Raw genomic sequence first — 17,920 nt, 5'->3', positions numbered from 1 at the left:
CGTGCTGGAGGCCCGCCGGCTGCCTGCGTGTCCGTGCTGGAGGCCCGCCGGCTGCCTGCGTGTCCGTGCTGGAGGCCCGCCGGCTGCCTGCGTGTCCGTGCTGGAGGCCCGCCGGCTGCCTGCGTGTCCGTGCTGGAGGCCCGCCGGCTGCCTGCGTGTCCGTGCTGGAGGCCCGCCGGCTGCCTGCGTGTCCGTGCTGGAGGCCCGCCGGCTGCCTGCGTGTCCGTGCTGGAGGCCCGCCGGCTGCCTGCGTGTCCGTGCTGGAGGCCCGCCGGCTGCCTGCGTGTCCGTGCTGGAGGCCCGCCGGCTGCCTGCGTGTCCGTGCTGGAGGCCCGCCGGCTGCCTGCGTGTCCGTGCTGGAGGCCCGCCGGCTGCCTGCGTGTCCGTGCTGGAGGCCCGCCGGCTGCCTGCGTGTCCGTGCTGGAGGCCCGCCGGCTGCCTGCGTGTCCGTGCTGGAGGCCCGCCGGCTGCCTGCGTGTCCGTGCTGGAGGCCCGCCGGCTGCCTGCGTGTCCGTGCTGGAGGCCCGCCGGCTGCCTGCGTGTCCGTGCTGGAGGCCCGCCGGCTGCCTGCGTGTCCGTGCTGGAGGCCCGCCGGCTGCCTGCGTGTCCGTGCTGGAGGCCCGCCGGCTGCCTGCGTGTCCGTGCTGGAGGCCCGCCGGCTGCCTGCGTGTCCGTGCTGGAGGCCCGCCGGCTGCCTGCGTGTCCGTGCTGGAGGCCCGCCGGCTGCCTGCGTGTCCGTGCTGGAGGCCCGCCGGCTGCCTGCGTGTCCGTGCTGGAGGCCCGCCGGCTGCCTGCGTGTCCGTGCTGGAGGCCCGCCGGCTGCCTGCGTGTCCGTGCTGGAGGCCCGCCGGCTGCCTGCGTGTCCGTGCTGGAGGCCCGCCGGCTGCCTGCGTGTCCGTGCTGGAGGCCCGCCGGCTGCCTGCGTGTCCGTGCTGGAGGCCCGCCGGCTGCCTGCGTGTCCGTGCTGGAGGCCCGCCGGCTGCCTGCGTGTCCGTGCTGGAGGCCCGCCGGCTGCCTGCGTGTCCGTGCTGGAGGCCCGCCGGCTGCCTGCGTGTTTGTGCTGAATGGGTGTGGATGGGGAGTGGATATGGGCGTGACTGTGAAATGGGTGTGGTTAGGGGGCGTGGCCTAAAAAATTTGGCTACGCGCGCCGCAAACTTTGTCCCTCTTTTCCTTCTTTAAAAGTTGGGAGGTATGTCAACACTAGTAGTAACCATGGATGCCTAAGCTGCCGCAATGCCCTACACATGAGGTAAGAGACTTCGCTATATCAGGAGAATTATAGTACATTTCTAATTAGAGGGATTTCCTAACAGTATTATTATTATACCTACTACATATTGCGATAGGATCGTGGAGATGGGAATACCCCTTTAAGTATTCAGATGTCTATTCACATATTCATAACTATATGTCCCCTCATGAGGGATATTTTTGCCATGTGTAACTGGCAGTTTATACATTGTATGGTTTTCAGTTGTTTGTTGGATGGATTTATAGGTATAGTTTTGTGATCAATAAAACTCTTGATATATTTGGTGTACATACGGTTTTTGTATTTACCTTGTGTTGGTGAATGTTACATTAAAATTGGTGAAATCGGAAGTGAAAATCCGTGGACTTTTGACATCAAAATTAGCATGATACTCATTTTCCACATTTCCACAGATTTTATGACATCTCATCATTGTAGTTTGTCAAAGGGTCAATTCCAGAAAAATTGTTTTTCTAGTTGAGAGCTTGTGTCCACGTACCCTAATTTTTCAGGGTTTGTTGAATTCGGGATAATTAAACTAGGCTCCATTTTTCCACAGAAATAAGGGAGACTTGGTTGTCACCTGCTGAGGGAGCTGTAATGGCGGCCATATCGGTTTTCACACACATTTCCCATAAACTGATATAATTGAGTATAATTTATAACTTCTTGATGACTGCATTTTCATTCCTGTATGATACAATATGTCTTAATAAGTAAAAAGTATTCTATTGACTACTAATGTGTTGTTTCCTTGTAAGGTTAAAATAAATTACATTTACAGCTATGATCTGTGATGTCTGACCATTCTCTATTCAAGAATTTGCTTTTTATCGTAAACTGTAATTGTCTTTAATTTAGAAGAGTCACTTCATTCTACGCTTTAACTAAATGCGTTTTCTCTGGATGACATTTTTTAAAAGGTTTCATGTTATTGTAGATGTCAGGATGCTTGTTAATTGTTGGATCCCTCACACTTCAGTGACTTCTGTCATCAGCCGGAGTAGAAATGCTAGGCTATAGATGTGTCTGGAGTAGAGCTGCACATCTTTCTAAACGTTTGTTATCCTTTTGGTGACATACATATACAGCGGGTGAAATAAGTATTGAATATGCCACCAATTTTCTAAGTAAATATATTTCTAAACCTGTTATTGACATAAAATTATCACTAGATGTCAGTAACAACCCATCCAATCCACAAAGACAAAGAAATCAAACCATAGTTGTCCATAAATCAATTTATGTGTAATAATGAGAAATGACAGAGGGAAAAAAGGATTGAACACATGCAGAAAGAGAGGTGAAAAAAAAAAGTAATGAAAAATCATCACAACAGCTGAGAACGATCAGTAATTAGAAGGCAATGCTGTCACTTAGTGAAAAATAATATCAGCTGATTCAACTGATGGCCAATTAAAAGGTATCTCATAACTAAGGTGCCACACAAGAAACAAAAAACGATGGGTAAAACTAGTGAGCTGTCTCAAGACCTATGTGACTTTTGTGTTAAAAAACATATTAATGGCATTGGTGCAAAAGGGTTTCTAAACTACTGAAAGAATCCTCAAGTGGAAAGAACATAATTTCACCATAAACCGGCCACAACCAGGTGCTCCCCATGAATTCTAAAACAGAGTAAAAACAAATTATCAGAAGAGTTGTCCAAGCGTCAATGACCACCTGTGGAGATCTACAGAGAGACCTGGAATCAGCAGGTACAATTGTTTCAGAGAGCACAATAACCAATGCACTCCATGGCCTGTATGGACGCTCACCACGCAAGACTCCATTACTGAACAAAAAGCATGTTTAAAGTTTGTTCAAGAACATTTACACAAGCCTGTGAAATACTTGAAGGATATATTCTGGTCAGAGAAGACAAAAATGTAACTCTTTGGATGCCCAAAAGTTCAACCCCAAAAACACCCTACCACTGGTGAAGTTTGGAGGAGGGACCACCATGGTGTGGGGCTGTTTTTCAACATAGGGCACTGGCAAACGTCATGTGATTGAAGGAAGGATGAATAGACAAATGTACAGAGATATTCTTGATAAAAATCTGCTGCTGTCTACCAGAATAATAAAGATGAAACAAAGGTGGCCATTTCAGCAAGACAATGATCCCAAACGCACAGTTTTCCATGGTATATCTAATGGCTTAGATATTTTCTTCTCCTGACTGATAACTTTCACCAAGGTCACTTTGCTGTGTTGTAAGCTGTTTACAGACCATGGCTTTTGCTGTACAACTAAGAAAATGTCAGGGAAATCCTACTAGAATAGCTAACCTTCATATAAAGTTAATCAGAAAGAGAGTCAATGATGGAAACTTGGCACAATCTGACTTGAATGTCCCTGACAGCATGTCACCCCAATTGACAACCACACAACCCATTCCACAACCAAAGATGTTGATTTCTGCAATTGTTGTTTCTGTTCTGTTGGACCAAGCTAGTTATTGGGCTATAGTCAATTGCTATGTCACAGTAACAGGGTGATTGGTGCTGATTAGTATTGTACCGAGCACTGAGCTGGCAGTGGTTCAAATTTGATGATTTGTTTGCTCTAGGGTTTGAGAAGAAGCCAAAGATTAGTCAGTAGGAACACTAATACTTTGTATAACACCCTGTGTTACGAGGGGGACCCGGGGAAGCGTGCCAAGATGGGAAATGGACAGCTTCCGCCGGTCAAGGTCCACTGTGCGGTGTAAGGGACCGCTGCTATGGTCAGGAAAGAGTGAGCGGGTTGCTGCTAGTGATCGTCTGGAACGTCACAGACGATCTATGTACACCGGTCCGCCCTAACCCGTGAGGGTTGTATGGCTCGGGGCTTCTCGTACGGTGTACCTGTTGCACGGGGACGCACAGAGGTGCCTACACATGTGTGCCAGCGGGAGTCACAGGAATATGGCACGGGGGTAGCACAGAGGTGCCCACGCACGTGTGCTTCAGAAACCAAGTGAGTCCGACAGAGACTCGAGGAGCTCACCTGGGACAGGAACACAGCCTGCTAAACGGGATACTGCCGGAGCAGCAAGGCAGGGGCAAGACCTGCAAACTAGGTGCTGCCTGAGCAGCAAGGGCAAAGCCCACGAAAGACAATAGTGCCTGAGCAGTGGCGTGGCAGCACGCTGCCAGACATCCAAACATAGAAGGACGGTCGCGCGCCACCATGATGGCAGGGGGAGCTTTTAAGGAGGTGTAGCTCCACCCAAGGGCGGGCGCGAGACGGGCGTGACCCAGACGTCCTGGCCCAGCCAGTCAGGATTCAGCACATCACCAGCCTCGTCATCGGGCCGTGTGATATCAGTGAGCGAATCAGAAGACGTCACGTGGAGCACATGCTCATCTTCCTGCCTCTGGGTCATAAAGGCGGGATCCCCGGTTTCACAATGTGCAGAGACATGGGAAGTCTTGCTGCTTCCCTGAGCATCTATTCTTTGCACACTGCGCAACCTCCCAGAGCCTCCGTGATGCTGAGCAGGAGAGCTCGTGGCAGGCAAGGGATGGCAGACCGCTCCATTCCTTGCAAGGGGAGAACCACTAGGTGTCACCCTTCTGCTGTGTCTCTGAGAAGGCAACTCCTGCAGTCTCCCAGACCTTTGGCGCTGCTGAGCAGGAGGGCTCGTGGCAGACAAGGAATGGGGGACCACCTCATTCCTTGCAATAAGAGAGCCACGACGTGTAACACCCTGATTTACTGCTTGGCTATGAAATGACCATATATGTGGCCGTCTATTTACAATCAAGCTAGTCAGTAGTTCATCGTTTTGGTTTAAAATATGCCCCTTCATACTCCCCCAAAAATGCATATGTTTAGACAGGTTACTAATACTTTTCAAAGGAAGACTGACATTCTGCCAATACATTTCTAGTAATCATATACCGTAATGCATAGCATTAGATGTATAAATTGTCCTAGGTACTTCCACAAACTTAGGGTTAGGCTAGTTTCACACATCCGGCATTTCGACGGATTGCTGGATCAGGCACACTCCAGTACAGTGTATACAGTACAATGGCATTGCGGCAGCTCCAGTCACATGCTGTCATGTGACCTGAGCATGTGACCGGAGCTTGCCGCGATGCCATTGTACAGTATTAACACTGTACTGGAGTGTGACGGATCGAGTAATCCGGCGAAATACCGGATGTGTGAAACTAGCCTTAGCGGAAGAATGCCCTTTCACTCCCCTCCTCCTGAGAGTAAACAGAAATGGATGCACCCATTCCTGGATGTGGAATGCCTTTCCGGATAGAATTTCTACAGCATCCTACTCATTAACGAAAATCTGTAACACTTAGGGGCATCTACAAGGAGTTTGTATGTTCTCCCCGTGTTTGCGTGGGTTTCCTCCGGGATCTCCAGTTACCTCCCACACTCCAAAGACATACTGATCGGGACTTTAGATTGAGAGCCTCAATGGGGACAGTGATGACATTGTCTTATATTTTTTTTTTGTCCCGAAAAAAGCTCTAGGGCTTATTTTCGGGAGAGTGCTTATTCTTGGGGAAACATGGTTGGGTGAAAGTTTGTCCCCCAAAAAAATGCAGATCCCTTTCCCAGGATCGTTATACTTACCAGACCCCTGGCGTCTCCGTGTCTCCCAGGTCCTTCTGCGATCCTCAGCAGGCGCTCCCAGCAGGTATGCTGTACGCCGTCCTCCCTTCCTTCTGGCCGACACTCACACCTCAGATTGCACACACACTCATACAAACACTCACACACACACTCATGAGATCGCACATAAAATCGCATGCACACTCACCACATCCGGTGATACCACTTGCTTCCAGCCAGCAGGGAACTCTCTGCTCTCTTGTCTCTATGATGCGTTACAGCGCTGGGTCCTCCATGCGTTCAACCCGCAGGTCCTGACGCTCCACTGCACAGCGTCCCAGGTCCTTACCGTATGCCAGTTAGAAGCAATCGATATCGCTGAATGTGGTTCATGTGTGTGTGGAATCTGATGTGGGATTGTGTGCAATCTCATGTGTGTGTGTGTGATGTGATGTGTGTGGGTGTGCATTCCACCGCAGGTCCTTGATGCATTCCACTGCTCCCGGTCGGCATCTGGTGAGTATGATCTCGGGGTCTTCTCCTTTCTTCTTTCTTTTGGGGGTGTCTGCTTTCTATAATGAAGTGTCTTGAAGTATTCTTTAACTTTTTTAGCTGCATGGACACTTCATTATTGAACCGCGACTAGGTCTTATTTTCGGGGTAGGGCTTATATTGAAGCCTTGCTGAAAACTTCTGCTAGGGTTTATTTTCAGGGTAGGTCTTATTTTCTGGGAAACATGGTAACTGTACAGTGATCTATGGGACATAGCCCCTATAAAACTCATATTGGCACTGTATATTGTAGTGGTAGAGCGCCAGAGAGAATTACTTTTAACTCAAATGAAAATGGGGGAGCTTCAGTGCCCTGTTATGCCTCATCAGTTTGCATTTTGGGGACTTCCCTTGCTTATAATTGACAGCTCGGCAGTATTCCAACATGATAACCCCAAACACACCACCAAGATGACCACTGCCTTGCTAAAGAAACTGAGGGTAAACGTGCATGTCCCCAGACCTAAACCCTAGTTAACATCTGTCGGACATCCTCAAATGGACAGTGGAAGAGCGCAAGATCTCTAATATTCACCAGATCAGTGATGTCGTTATGGAAAAGGATTCCAGTGAACTCAATACTCAAGAGAGTTAAGGCGGTGCTTGAAAATAATAGTCGCCACAAAAAATATTGTCACTTTGGGCACAATTTGGCTATTTTCCCTTTGGGGTGTACTCACTTTTGTTGTCAGCGGTCCTAACATTAATGGTTGTGTTGAGTTTTTTTTAGAGGCCATACCAAATTTACACTGTTATACAAGCTGCACACTGACCACTTTACATTGTATCAAAAATGGGAAGGGTGTACTCACTTTTGTGATATGCTGTATGTGTTCTTCTTAGTTTTAATACCGCCATGGCCCCATATTTATTTTTTTTATAAAACGTGTCAGAAAAACAGTTTAATAGGCAGAGGAAGATTCCCTCACTTTCTGGGGAGATGCCCTGCGAGGAGGCGGCTTTCATCACAGAACAGGATGAAGACAACATATATGACTTCCCTAAATCTGTAGTGCTAAGACGTCTTTGTGTTATAGCAAGGCATGGTGATGTAATGATACCACATTTTTAGGAACCACAGAATGCGTGATATATTAATTAATCTTTTTAACAGTCCGTATAAATGATGGCTAGTAATGTAGTGACGTGCTCCTCTTCTTTTGTGAAATGCTCACATGAAGCGTATTGAGAGCCGCCATAGTAGATTTACTCTTCAGTTCTATCCAGTTAACTGTGACCCCTAGTGGCAAGTAATGGGAGTGTTATTAGAAATTTTATGCAACTATATCTGACCACTGCTCTCTGCTGTAGTATAATCTATATATTAGTTAAAAAAGAGAAGGATTAGCTCACCCACACTTAAAGTCCATCATTTGAACAGGATCCAGGCCTGGCGGGTGCTCATCCAGCTGGTGCAGCAAAGCAGAACCAGTAGGAGAAATAGGAATTACAGCACATCAGGCAATTATTTTAGGAAGAAAATGTTTTTCTTTATTTAGCCATCATTAAAAAACATGAAAAGACAAACAAATCCATTGAAAAAGTTATTGAAACAGCATGACGCGTTTTGAGCTCAGCCGCCCTTAATCATAGTGCGATTAAGGGGACTTGTGCTTGAACCGCGTCATGCTGTTTTAATAACTTTTTTCCATGGATTTGTTTATCTCGTCATGTTTTTTAATGATGTCTAAATAAAGAAAATAGTTTTTTACTAAAAATAATTGCCTGAGCGGACGTGTTGTAATTACAGTTCCTTCTACTATATATCATTTAGTATCACTGTGAAGGTCAGCACACACGGCGAGTAATACAGAGCGAGAGGAATACGATAAAAAAATCGCATTCCACTCGGACCAATATTACTCTATGAGCGATTGTTTTCTCAGCCCTAATCGGACCAAGAAAATAGTCGCAGCATGCTGCGGGTGCAATGCGAGCTTGTTCCACTCGCACCCATACAAGTCTATGAGGGCGAGAGAAACATCGCATTGCACTCGCATTACACCTGTATAATGTGAGAGCAGTGCGATTCTCGCATCAGCCAGCAACGGAGGAGATAGGGAGATAAATCCCTCTCCTCCGCAGCGCCGGCCCTCCCCTCCACAGCGCCGGCCCTCCCCTCCACAGCTCTGGCCCTCCCCTCTGCAGCGCCGGCCCTCCCCTCTGCAGCTGCGGTCTGATCGCATGATCGGACCACAGTCTCATGACATTTGCATGACACTCGGCTCCCACTGTGCTGCGTGTGTGAGCCGAGTGTCATGCAAGGACTCGCACTAATCGCCGTGTGGCCTCAGCCTAAAGCTACATATGTATGAACTGGGATTGGTGGATTCAGTGAACAGAAGGCATTGCCTTATAAACCCAGATAAACTACGGGTGCGAGTATATATGTAGTATAGGTAAATCATTAATGAAACACTCACAAGTATAGTCGGGAATATTAGGGCATAATCGAGCCGATTCTTTCACATGTGAGAATTGGAGCAGAGGTGAGGAGAAGATGGAGAACTTAATTTCTCCATCTTCTCCATTGTTTGTATTGGCGTAAATCGGTTTGAACTCGGATGTCATCTGATGATTACCACGCACCTATAGACTTGGATAAGTGTTGTCATCCAGTATACGCTGCCAATCGCAGCATACGGCGATTTTTTTTTTCTCATGCCGAATCGGCATACGGAAAAAAACTGCTGGCCTTCACTGCCCCATAGTATAATATTGGACCGAAAGTCTAGCACTGTGCCGTGTCATGCGAGCCCATGAGAGAACATATGCTCTTGTGATTCCAATCTCAGACGTCTTGTCACAGGATAGGACAGGTCCTTTCTGATCCATTGTAATCCATTTGGTGGAAGCATAAGCTGTCTTCTCCATTTTTTGTTCTGTAGCCCAAACCTGCAATTTTGGCCGTAAAAATGCTGCTGTCAAAATGCCCATTTTGATGCATTTTTTTTCCATCATTTTTTGGGGTGTAACTTACATGTGCACTTTGTCTACAGTACATGTTTAATAAAGGTAATTTTATACATCAATCAAGCTTCAAAAACACAGTTGACATGCTGCAAATACTTTTCTTGTGTTTTTTTCTCATTTTTTTTTTCACTTATTGTTTGCTATGGGTGAAGAAATACTGAAAGAATTGACGTGCTGCAGATTTAAAAAATGCTGCAAATCAATTCAGAAAATAGAAAAACAGAAAAAGCGTGTGAATGGGATTTCTGAAATCTCATAACTTTTGCTGGTATTGTATAATAGCAGCTTTTCATTTGCAAAAAAACAGCAAAAACATATTGCAAAAACACTGCATCTGAACATTAAGGGCATCTGAGCCTTAAGGGGGTATTCCCATCTCCAAGATCCTGTCCCAATATTTAGTAGGTGTAAAACAATTTTATTAGCAAATACTTCCAATTAGAAATGTAGTATAGTTCTGAGGAGCTACTGTATGTCACTTACCTCATGTGCAGGACATTGCAGCTTAGGTATTCATGGTTATGAACCCTCTTAAAGTGACAGTTAGTTGCTAGTGGTCATAACAATGGATACCTAAGCTGCAATAGCCTGCACATGAAGTAAGTGACATAGCTATTCCGGAGAAATATACTACATTTATAATTGGAGGTATGTGCTAATATTATTATTATTATTATTATTATTACACCTACTACATATTGAGATAGGATCTTGGAGATGGTAATACTCCTTTAATGGGGTTTTCCAGTTAAAAAAAACATCTCCAGGCGTAGTTTGTTTTAAAAATAACATGTGATTTGCTCACTATGCCCATGTCCAGTGATGAGTCCCTTACTGGTGTGTAATTTTATTTACAACGCTGATGTCATGTAGACAGCACTGTAACCTATTCTTGTAATTTACTGGAATTTCATATTGACGATCCTCATCCAGAATTACTAGTCAGAAGACTGTTCATATCAGACAGAATGCATTGAGAGATGTCTCTTTATAGGAAGTGTCATCCATGTTTAAAAAAATCTGCGCACCGCACATTATATGTTTTTTGTTGAATTGCCTCTACATAGATTAGTACAATCAGTAAAGGCTGCTTTACACGGTACGACCGATTGTGCAATTTCACAATCGATCGTACCCGCCCCGTCCTTTTTGCGTCACGGGCAAATCGCTGCCCATGTCGCACAAAGTCAGTAACCCCCGTCACACATACTTACCTCTCGTGCGACCACGCTGTGGGCGGCGAACGTCCACTTCCTGGAGTGGGAGGGACGTTCGGCGTCACAGCGACGTCACACGACCGCCGGCCAATGGAAGCGGAGGGGCGGAGATGAGCGGGACGTAAACATCCCGCCCACCTTCTTCCTTCACATAGCCGGCGGTGGCCGCGTGACGCAGGTGAGCTGCTGTTCATCGTTCCCGGGGTGTCACACGGAGAGACGTGTGCTACCCCGGAAACGATGAACAACTAAATTAAACGATATTATGGAACCTAATGAGCAGTACACGACTCACGATTTGTGAGCGATACTGCGTCGCTAGGAGGTGTCACACACGCCGGCATCGCCAGCGATGCCGGATGTGCGTCACAAAAACCGTGAGCCCGACGATCCATCGCACGATAGATTGTCTGGTGTAAAGCAGCCTTTACACTTAGAGCAAAATGATCCCAGCCATGTCTGGTAAAAGGTGTACTTATTTTGTATGGGTTACTTTTCTTCAAGTTGCTCAGGTGCTTACGCAATCTCCTGATGAAATAACAGATATAGGCAGCTGCTTTAGTGGCCCACGCAGCCCTCTGCTTCTCATGTAAACCAACGTGACTGCCAACACAGCCAACCCAACCAGTCCGTCTGACTCATGAAGACGACACAGATTGTCCTAGCTAGATTATGTTTATGTAACAAGCAGATCTAAAAGACGTGGAAGTTCACATTCAGAGACCAGAAACATGGAGGAATCCTGGCATTATTCATTTTCTCAGCTATCCATCATTACAGCAGATCTGTCCCCAGACTTTACAATACAAACCTCTTAAATTATCTTGATACTATTACTGTATTTACTTTGAAAATCCATCGCTGTATAATTCTTTGTGAAAGGGTAGCTTAGTCTGCACTCCCCTAATCTGATTGATAGCTCCTCAATGTCCCTCCTGCCTGCTGAGATCTCACACTGTTCAGTATAGGCTGCTGCTGTTAGTCAGGCTGGGTGAGCGGAGAACAATTTATAGTCTATAAATTAGGGCATTGAGAAAAGGTATTCTTATATGGGATTTTCCCTAAAAGAACTTTTATTACAAATCTGATGGATATGTCACAGAAATAAGATCAGGGTCAATAAGATCAGAGAAGAATCAGAGAGAGACAGGGTGTCCAATCTTCTTTCATGGCAAATAAATGCCCATACATGTGTGATCCCTCTACTATCTGTGAATATTATGCAAACTACTGAGGGAATGGAAACCTGTTTTAAAATACATTATGTTCTAATATGGTTGTGTGAATACAGTTCACTTTGAAAAACAAGTAAATATTGGTCTTATAATTTTTACAACTTTTTTCTGCTTTAATTTAAGGTCCCCCTGCCGAAACCCTAGAGCCTACAAGACCATTGCCTACACTACCACCACGCAGAATACAATCTACATCTGAAAGAAAGCACGAAAGACAACCGAGGCCTCGCCCTCCATCTGGAGAAAAGCCTTCCCATCCTGGCAATAGGCCGAATATATGTGATGGAAACTTTAACACTGTCGCCCTTTTTAGAGGAGAAATGTTTGTGTTCAAGGTATTTAAAGGATAATGTATCAGTGTGTATGTATGTGTGTATTCAGTACTGTGCCAGAGTCTTAGACAGGTGTGGAACAATGCTGTGAACTAAGACTGCTTTAAAAATAGACGTGTTAATAGTTTATTATTAGCCGTTAACAAAATGCAAAGTAACTGAACAAAAGAGAAATCTAAAGCAAACCAATATTTGGTGTTACCCCCCTTCAAAACTGCATGGAAGCATCAATTCTTCTAGGCACACATGCAGACAGGTTTTGATGGAGCTTGTCAGGATGGTTGTTCCAAACATTTTGGAGAACTAACCGCAGATCTTCTGTGGATGTAGGCTTTCACAGATCCTTCTGTCTCTTTATGTAATCCCAGACAGACTTCAAGGAAAGTGTTGAGATTAGTACTCTGTGCGATCATATTATCACTTCCCGGACTCCTTACACAGTTTGACAGCACACAGCGATTATCATGAAGTACGTGGCGAACATAGTATATACATTCAGTCACACATATAGCACAGCACTTTGAGGTGCCACCTAGTGGTGATGTTAAAAAAAGATTATTCATGACTTCCCTACTGCAGAGGCTTCCCAACTGTCTTGTCTACCCCACTAACCCATTCAACACCCACTCCCCATCCTGTAATGAAAACATAACACCATTATTGGATAAATTGGCCAGATCATCCCCTTTTTATTAACAAACATTACAAAATTAAATAACTATTTATGTGCAAGGGAGGTTCTTGGAGCCACAAAACACCTGACGGACAATCAAATATTATTTATAAACCACCCAGCATTTTTGCCCCCAGCCGCGACTAAAAGCTCGGGGGCACCTCTGTTGCCGGAAAACCTTGACCTTAACCGCCCCTAAGGATCCCCACCCTGGAGAGCCTTCAAGTCCGCCAGACAATTACCATTCCAGAATAAATGAGGTGGGGGGTGATCTCCATCCAGCCGATGTACCGACCCCCACCCCAACTTTTCCACCAACTCGCCAAATGACCCGAACAAACAACATTAGAAGCTGTTACCCCAACTTATCCCCACAAAAGATTAAACATAGGACGGGAGGACAGGACCTTCTCTGCTCTCTCTCTTCTATACATATATATATATCTTCCCACCCCTTCTAACCTCCCCTGGCCCTAATAACCCACCCCTTAAACTATTGACCCCACAAAAAGCCCACTGTGCACCCTGCAGCTAAATTAACCCTTGGTTGCCCTGCAAAAGAGAGTCATGGGTCACTACACCCATGGGCTCTGCTTTGGCTCCCTTCTACCTTTCTCTACTGTCAATGAAAAGCTATTTTACATCAAATGTGACAGAATCCGCAACAGAAGCCCCTGATGAATATACGGGGCAATTATATAGGCACATTTTTAAGTTAGTCACACCTTAAACACTGCTGCTACAGTATACTTGAGAGAGAGCATAGGACTGATTTATGAGATCTCTGATCCCCTGTGTTTGTGACTACAACAGGGTTGTAGGGGTATAACCTGGCACATCTTTGGAAACACAGTGCATACTTTACTGCTTACTTTACATGGCACACCTGCTGTTATGTACATCACTATGAATAATTCTGAATTATTATGTTTTGATTGGCTCTGGTAATTGTACTGTAGCTACAGTGGGGAGAAAAAGTATTTAGTCAGCCACCAATTGTGCAAGTTCTCCCACTTAAAAAGATGAGAGGCCTGTAATTGACATCATAGGTAGACCACACCTATGAGAGACAAAATGAGAAAACAAATCCAGAAAATCATCTTGTCTGATTTGGCAAGTTTTTTTTTTTTGCAAATTATGATGGAAAATAAGTATTTAGTCATCAAACGACATGCAAGATTTCTGTCTCTCACAGACCTGTAACATCTTCTTTAAGAGGCTCCTCTGTCTTCCACTCATTACAAGTAGTAATGGCTCCTGTTTGAACTTGTTATCAGTATAAAAGACACCTGTCCCTAACCTCAAACAATCACACTCCAAACTCCACTATGGTGAATACCAAAGAGCTGTCGAAGGACAGCAGAAACAAAATTGTTGCCCTGCACCAGGTTAGGAAGACTGAATATGCAATAGGCAAGCAGCTTGGTGTAATGAAATCAACTGTGAGAGCAATAATAAGAAAATGGAAGACATACGAGACCACTGATAATCTCCCTCGATCTGGGGCTCCACGCAAGATCTCACCCCCTGAGGTCAAAATGATCACAAGAATTGTGAGCAAAAATCCCAGAAACACATGGTGGGACCCAGTGAATGACCTGCAAAGAGCTGGGACCACCGTAATAAAGGCTACCATCAGTAACACACTACGCCGCCAGGGAGTCAGATCCTGCAATGCCAGACGTGTTCTGCTTAAGTCAGTACATGTTCGGGCCCATCTGAGGTTTGCTAGAGAGCATTTGGATTATACAGAAGAGTATTGAGAGAATGTCACATGGTCTGATGAAACGAAAGTAGAACTGTTTGATAGAAACACAACTCTTCGTGTTTGGAGGAGACAGAATGCTGAGTTGCATCCAAAGAACACCATATCTACTGTGAAGCATAGGGGTGGCAACATCATGCTTTGGGGCTGTTTCTCTGCAAAGGAACTAGGACAACTAATCCGTGTACATAAAATAATCAATGGGGCCATGTATCGTGAGATTTTGAGTGCAAACCTCCTTCCATCAGCAAGGGCATTGAAGATAAAATGTGGCTGGGTCTCTCAGCATGATATTGATCCCAAGTGAAAAGGGGGGAGGGAAAGAGTGCACCACCACGGCATACGTATATATATTATCTTCAAGGGGTGCTGGAATTGCAACGGAACTTGAATTCAATAGCGAAGGAAAAAGACATTGCATATAACCGCACGACCCAATAATAATGTAGAAAAACCTTTATTCAATGCACTTATACATGTTAAAACCAATTAAAAATGAAAACTACAACAACCTGGCACCCACAATATTGCATTACAATCAATGGATCTCCATACAATAGGATTATATAATACCCAATTACGGGAGGTATGTGTCACCTAGCTGTACAATTCCAGACACAATCCCCAATAAAACATGTCATGACCATATATATACACCCTGCTCAGGGACAAAAAATGTGTCCAGGAGTGTCTATTTATCCAAGTCACCAAGGGACCATGAATACATGTGCAAGGTACAATTTGATATAGCAATACCCAAAATCTCCAAAAAGGACATGTAACCAGACATGATTTTGTAAGGTGGAAAATTATATATCGAGGAAGGTTTTTCCCCGAAGCGGGGAGGGCGGCCAGTGCAGCCAATTGGCCACCCCTACAAAGTTGCGAAGTAACCGCTCACCCCCACCAACATAAGCAAGTACTGCCTCACCAATGGCTCCAAACAAGTTGGCATCAAGACCCATGGATCATGGGATGAATAGTGGGACACAAACCATAGGCGCAATTGTGGGTGCCCAGGAACCCCACGCGTATCGCCGCCGCTGCGGCTTCGTCAGGGAAAGGTTAGTGCCGTGCATTGAGTCTAACAGGTTTTTAAAGGTAAAAACAGTCACCTGAGTCATGACGCCAGCGCGGTCCGGACCATGTGCGTCATAATGAGTCAAGGCGCATGCGCAGGAGGAGTTGGACGGCGAGTCAGGAGTTCATATGTTTTGACACCGCGTTACATTTCTCGGCGCATGCGTGCATGTCAGTGTGAGTAAGCCGCAGCCACAAGCGCTCACACTCACCCATACCTTATAGGAAGTATCCTGTTTGCGACCCCAATAAGTAATTAATTAAATGTGGGCGACACGCATATCACAGGTACGCACAATGAACAATATCTTACGATCACCCGCACACAAAACAATAATTTTATGTATATATATGTGCATTCCGCTAAGCACTATGCCACAACGCAATGCCATCCCAATTGTATATTGTGATGGCATAACATGCAATGTGCCACAATGCAATACCATCCCAATTGTACATTGTGGCAGCATGTTATGCCCTATACCATAACGCAGTGCAAACCCAATTGCACGCTATGGCAACATGATATTGATCCCAAGGACATCACCAGGGCAACAAGGAGTGGCTTTGTAAGAAGCATATGAAGTTCCTGGAGTGGCCTAGCCAGTCTCCAGATCTCAACCCTATAGAAAACCTTTGGAGGGAGTTGAAAGTCCAAGTTACACAGCGACAGGCCCAAAACATCAGTGCACTAGAGGAGATCTGCATGGAGGAATGGGCCAACATACCACCAACAGTGTGTGCCAACCTTATTAAGACTTACAGAAAACATTTGACCTCTGTCATTGCCAACAAAGGATACATAACAAAATATTGAGATGAACTTTTGTTATTGACCAAAAACTTATATTCCACCATAATTTGCAAAAAAATATTGCCAAATCAGACAAGGTGATTTTCTGGATTTGTTTTCTCATTTTGTCTCTCATAGTTGTGGTCTACCTATGATGTCAATCACAGGCCTCTCATCTTTTTAAGTGGGAGAACTTGCACAATTGGTGGCTGACTAAATACGTTTTTCCCCACTGTAGGTAATGTATTTTTAAGAGAGTTGTCCAAAAATGTATCTTCATCAGGGATGTCCTTTTTAGGAACTTGGCTAGTCTCTGCTATACTAAGAAAAGTAACAAGCCGGCAAGGCAACATTATCTTGCTGACTTGTCACTACTGTTTCTTTATAGCCAGCAGTGGAGTGCACTGTACTGTAGCTCTGTAATATATTCTTAGAGAAGTAGTCCAAACATTCAACTTCATAAGGGATGTCCTTTTTTAGGAACTGGTCTAGTTTCTGCTATACTGAGAAAAGTAACAAGCTGGTAAGGAAACGTTATCTTGCCGGATCATTACATCTTTTTTTCTAGGCGGCAGTGGAGTGCACTGTCAGTGCGCATTAAAAGTAATAGAGCAGCAAGCTGGGAGTGCATACATTGGAATTAAGAACTGACGCATGCTCAGAATGGTTGAGACTAACCCATCCCCTGAAAAGGACGTCCCTGATGACATCCCAATCACAGTTGTGATCGCAGTGACAGCCCCCTTATGGCGTCTAGATTAAGAATCACCACTGCATACTGTAACATTCAAACAGAACTTCATCAAAAGTAAGAAAAAAAAATAAGATAGAATGTTAGAGTAGAGAGGGTACGGTAGGGAATGTTTAATTTATTTATATTACAAAAATTGTTATTTTTATTGTAATAGTTAGATGTTACTATTAAATTCACTGTTTGGCTTCGGACAACCCCTTTAACATCTATACACTTATAGATAAACATACATGTAACTATAATGTATATTTTTCTTGGGTATTTTAAGGCTATTCTTCCATTTGCTAATTAAACCAATAAGGGGGTGTTTATTCATGTTTCTGCCAATAACATCCTACTCTCCAGTCACCACGGGATATCTTACTCATTTATTTATACAGAGTCCATCAGATATCCTGCAGTAAAGTGACATCATTACAGTTTTATACACTATATGTATATATATATACTGCATACATCTAATCAGCTTATTCTGTAAGAAATAAACAAAAGATCCATTTTGCAGAAGCATTGATGTGGACAATAGCGACACACCTATAGTCATCATCTGACATGTCAAGTAGACTGGTGAGACGCTGTCAGGGATGGAAGTCACAGACCATCGCCAGTGTCCTATTGAGGTTCTGTAATGAATTGGTAATAGAAATATGTGCATATTCGGGGGGAAAAAAACAGTCTGACAGGTTCCCTTTAAATGTAGTTAATATACATATATCTTCTCCTTCATT

The 17,920-nt window shown here is 44.8% G+C and overlaps 1 protein-coding gene across 1 annotated transcript in view; it reads left to right on the top strand.

Annotated features, from left to right (window-relative positions):
• Window positions 1–17,920, top strand: part of MMP24 (matrix metallopeptidase 24) — a 241,791-nt gene that overhangs the window by 215,955 nt on the left and 7,916 nt on the right. Inside the window, exon 6 of the mRNA XM_075351750.1 lies at window positions 11,919–12,130. Coding sequence (XP_075207865.1) covers window positions 11,919–12,130 — 212 coding nt within the window. The remainder of the gene's footprint in view (window positions 1–11,918; window positions 12,131–17,920) is intronic.

This window comes from Anomaloglossus baeobatrachus, chromosome 5, assembly GCF_048569485.1.
Source record: "Anomaloglossus baeobatrachus isolate aAnoBae1 chromosome 5, aAnoBae1.hap1, whole genome shotgun sequence".
NCBI lineage: Eukaryota > Metazoa > Chordata > Amphibia > Anura > Aromobatidae > Anomaloglossus > Anomaloglossus baeobatrachus.
Note: the sequence above shows the minus strand (reverse complement) of the source record. Positions and strands in the feature narration are given on the sequence as shown.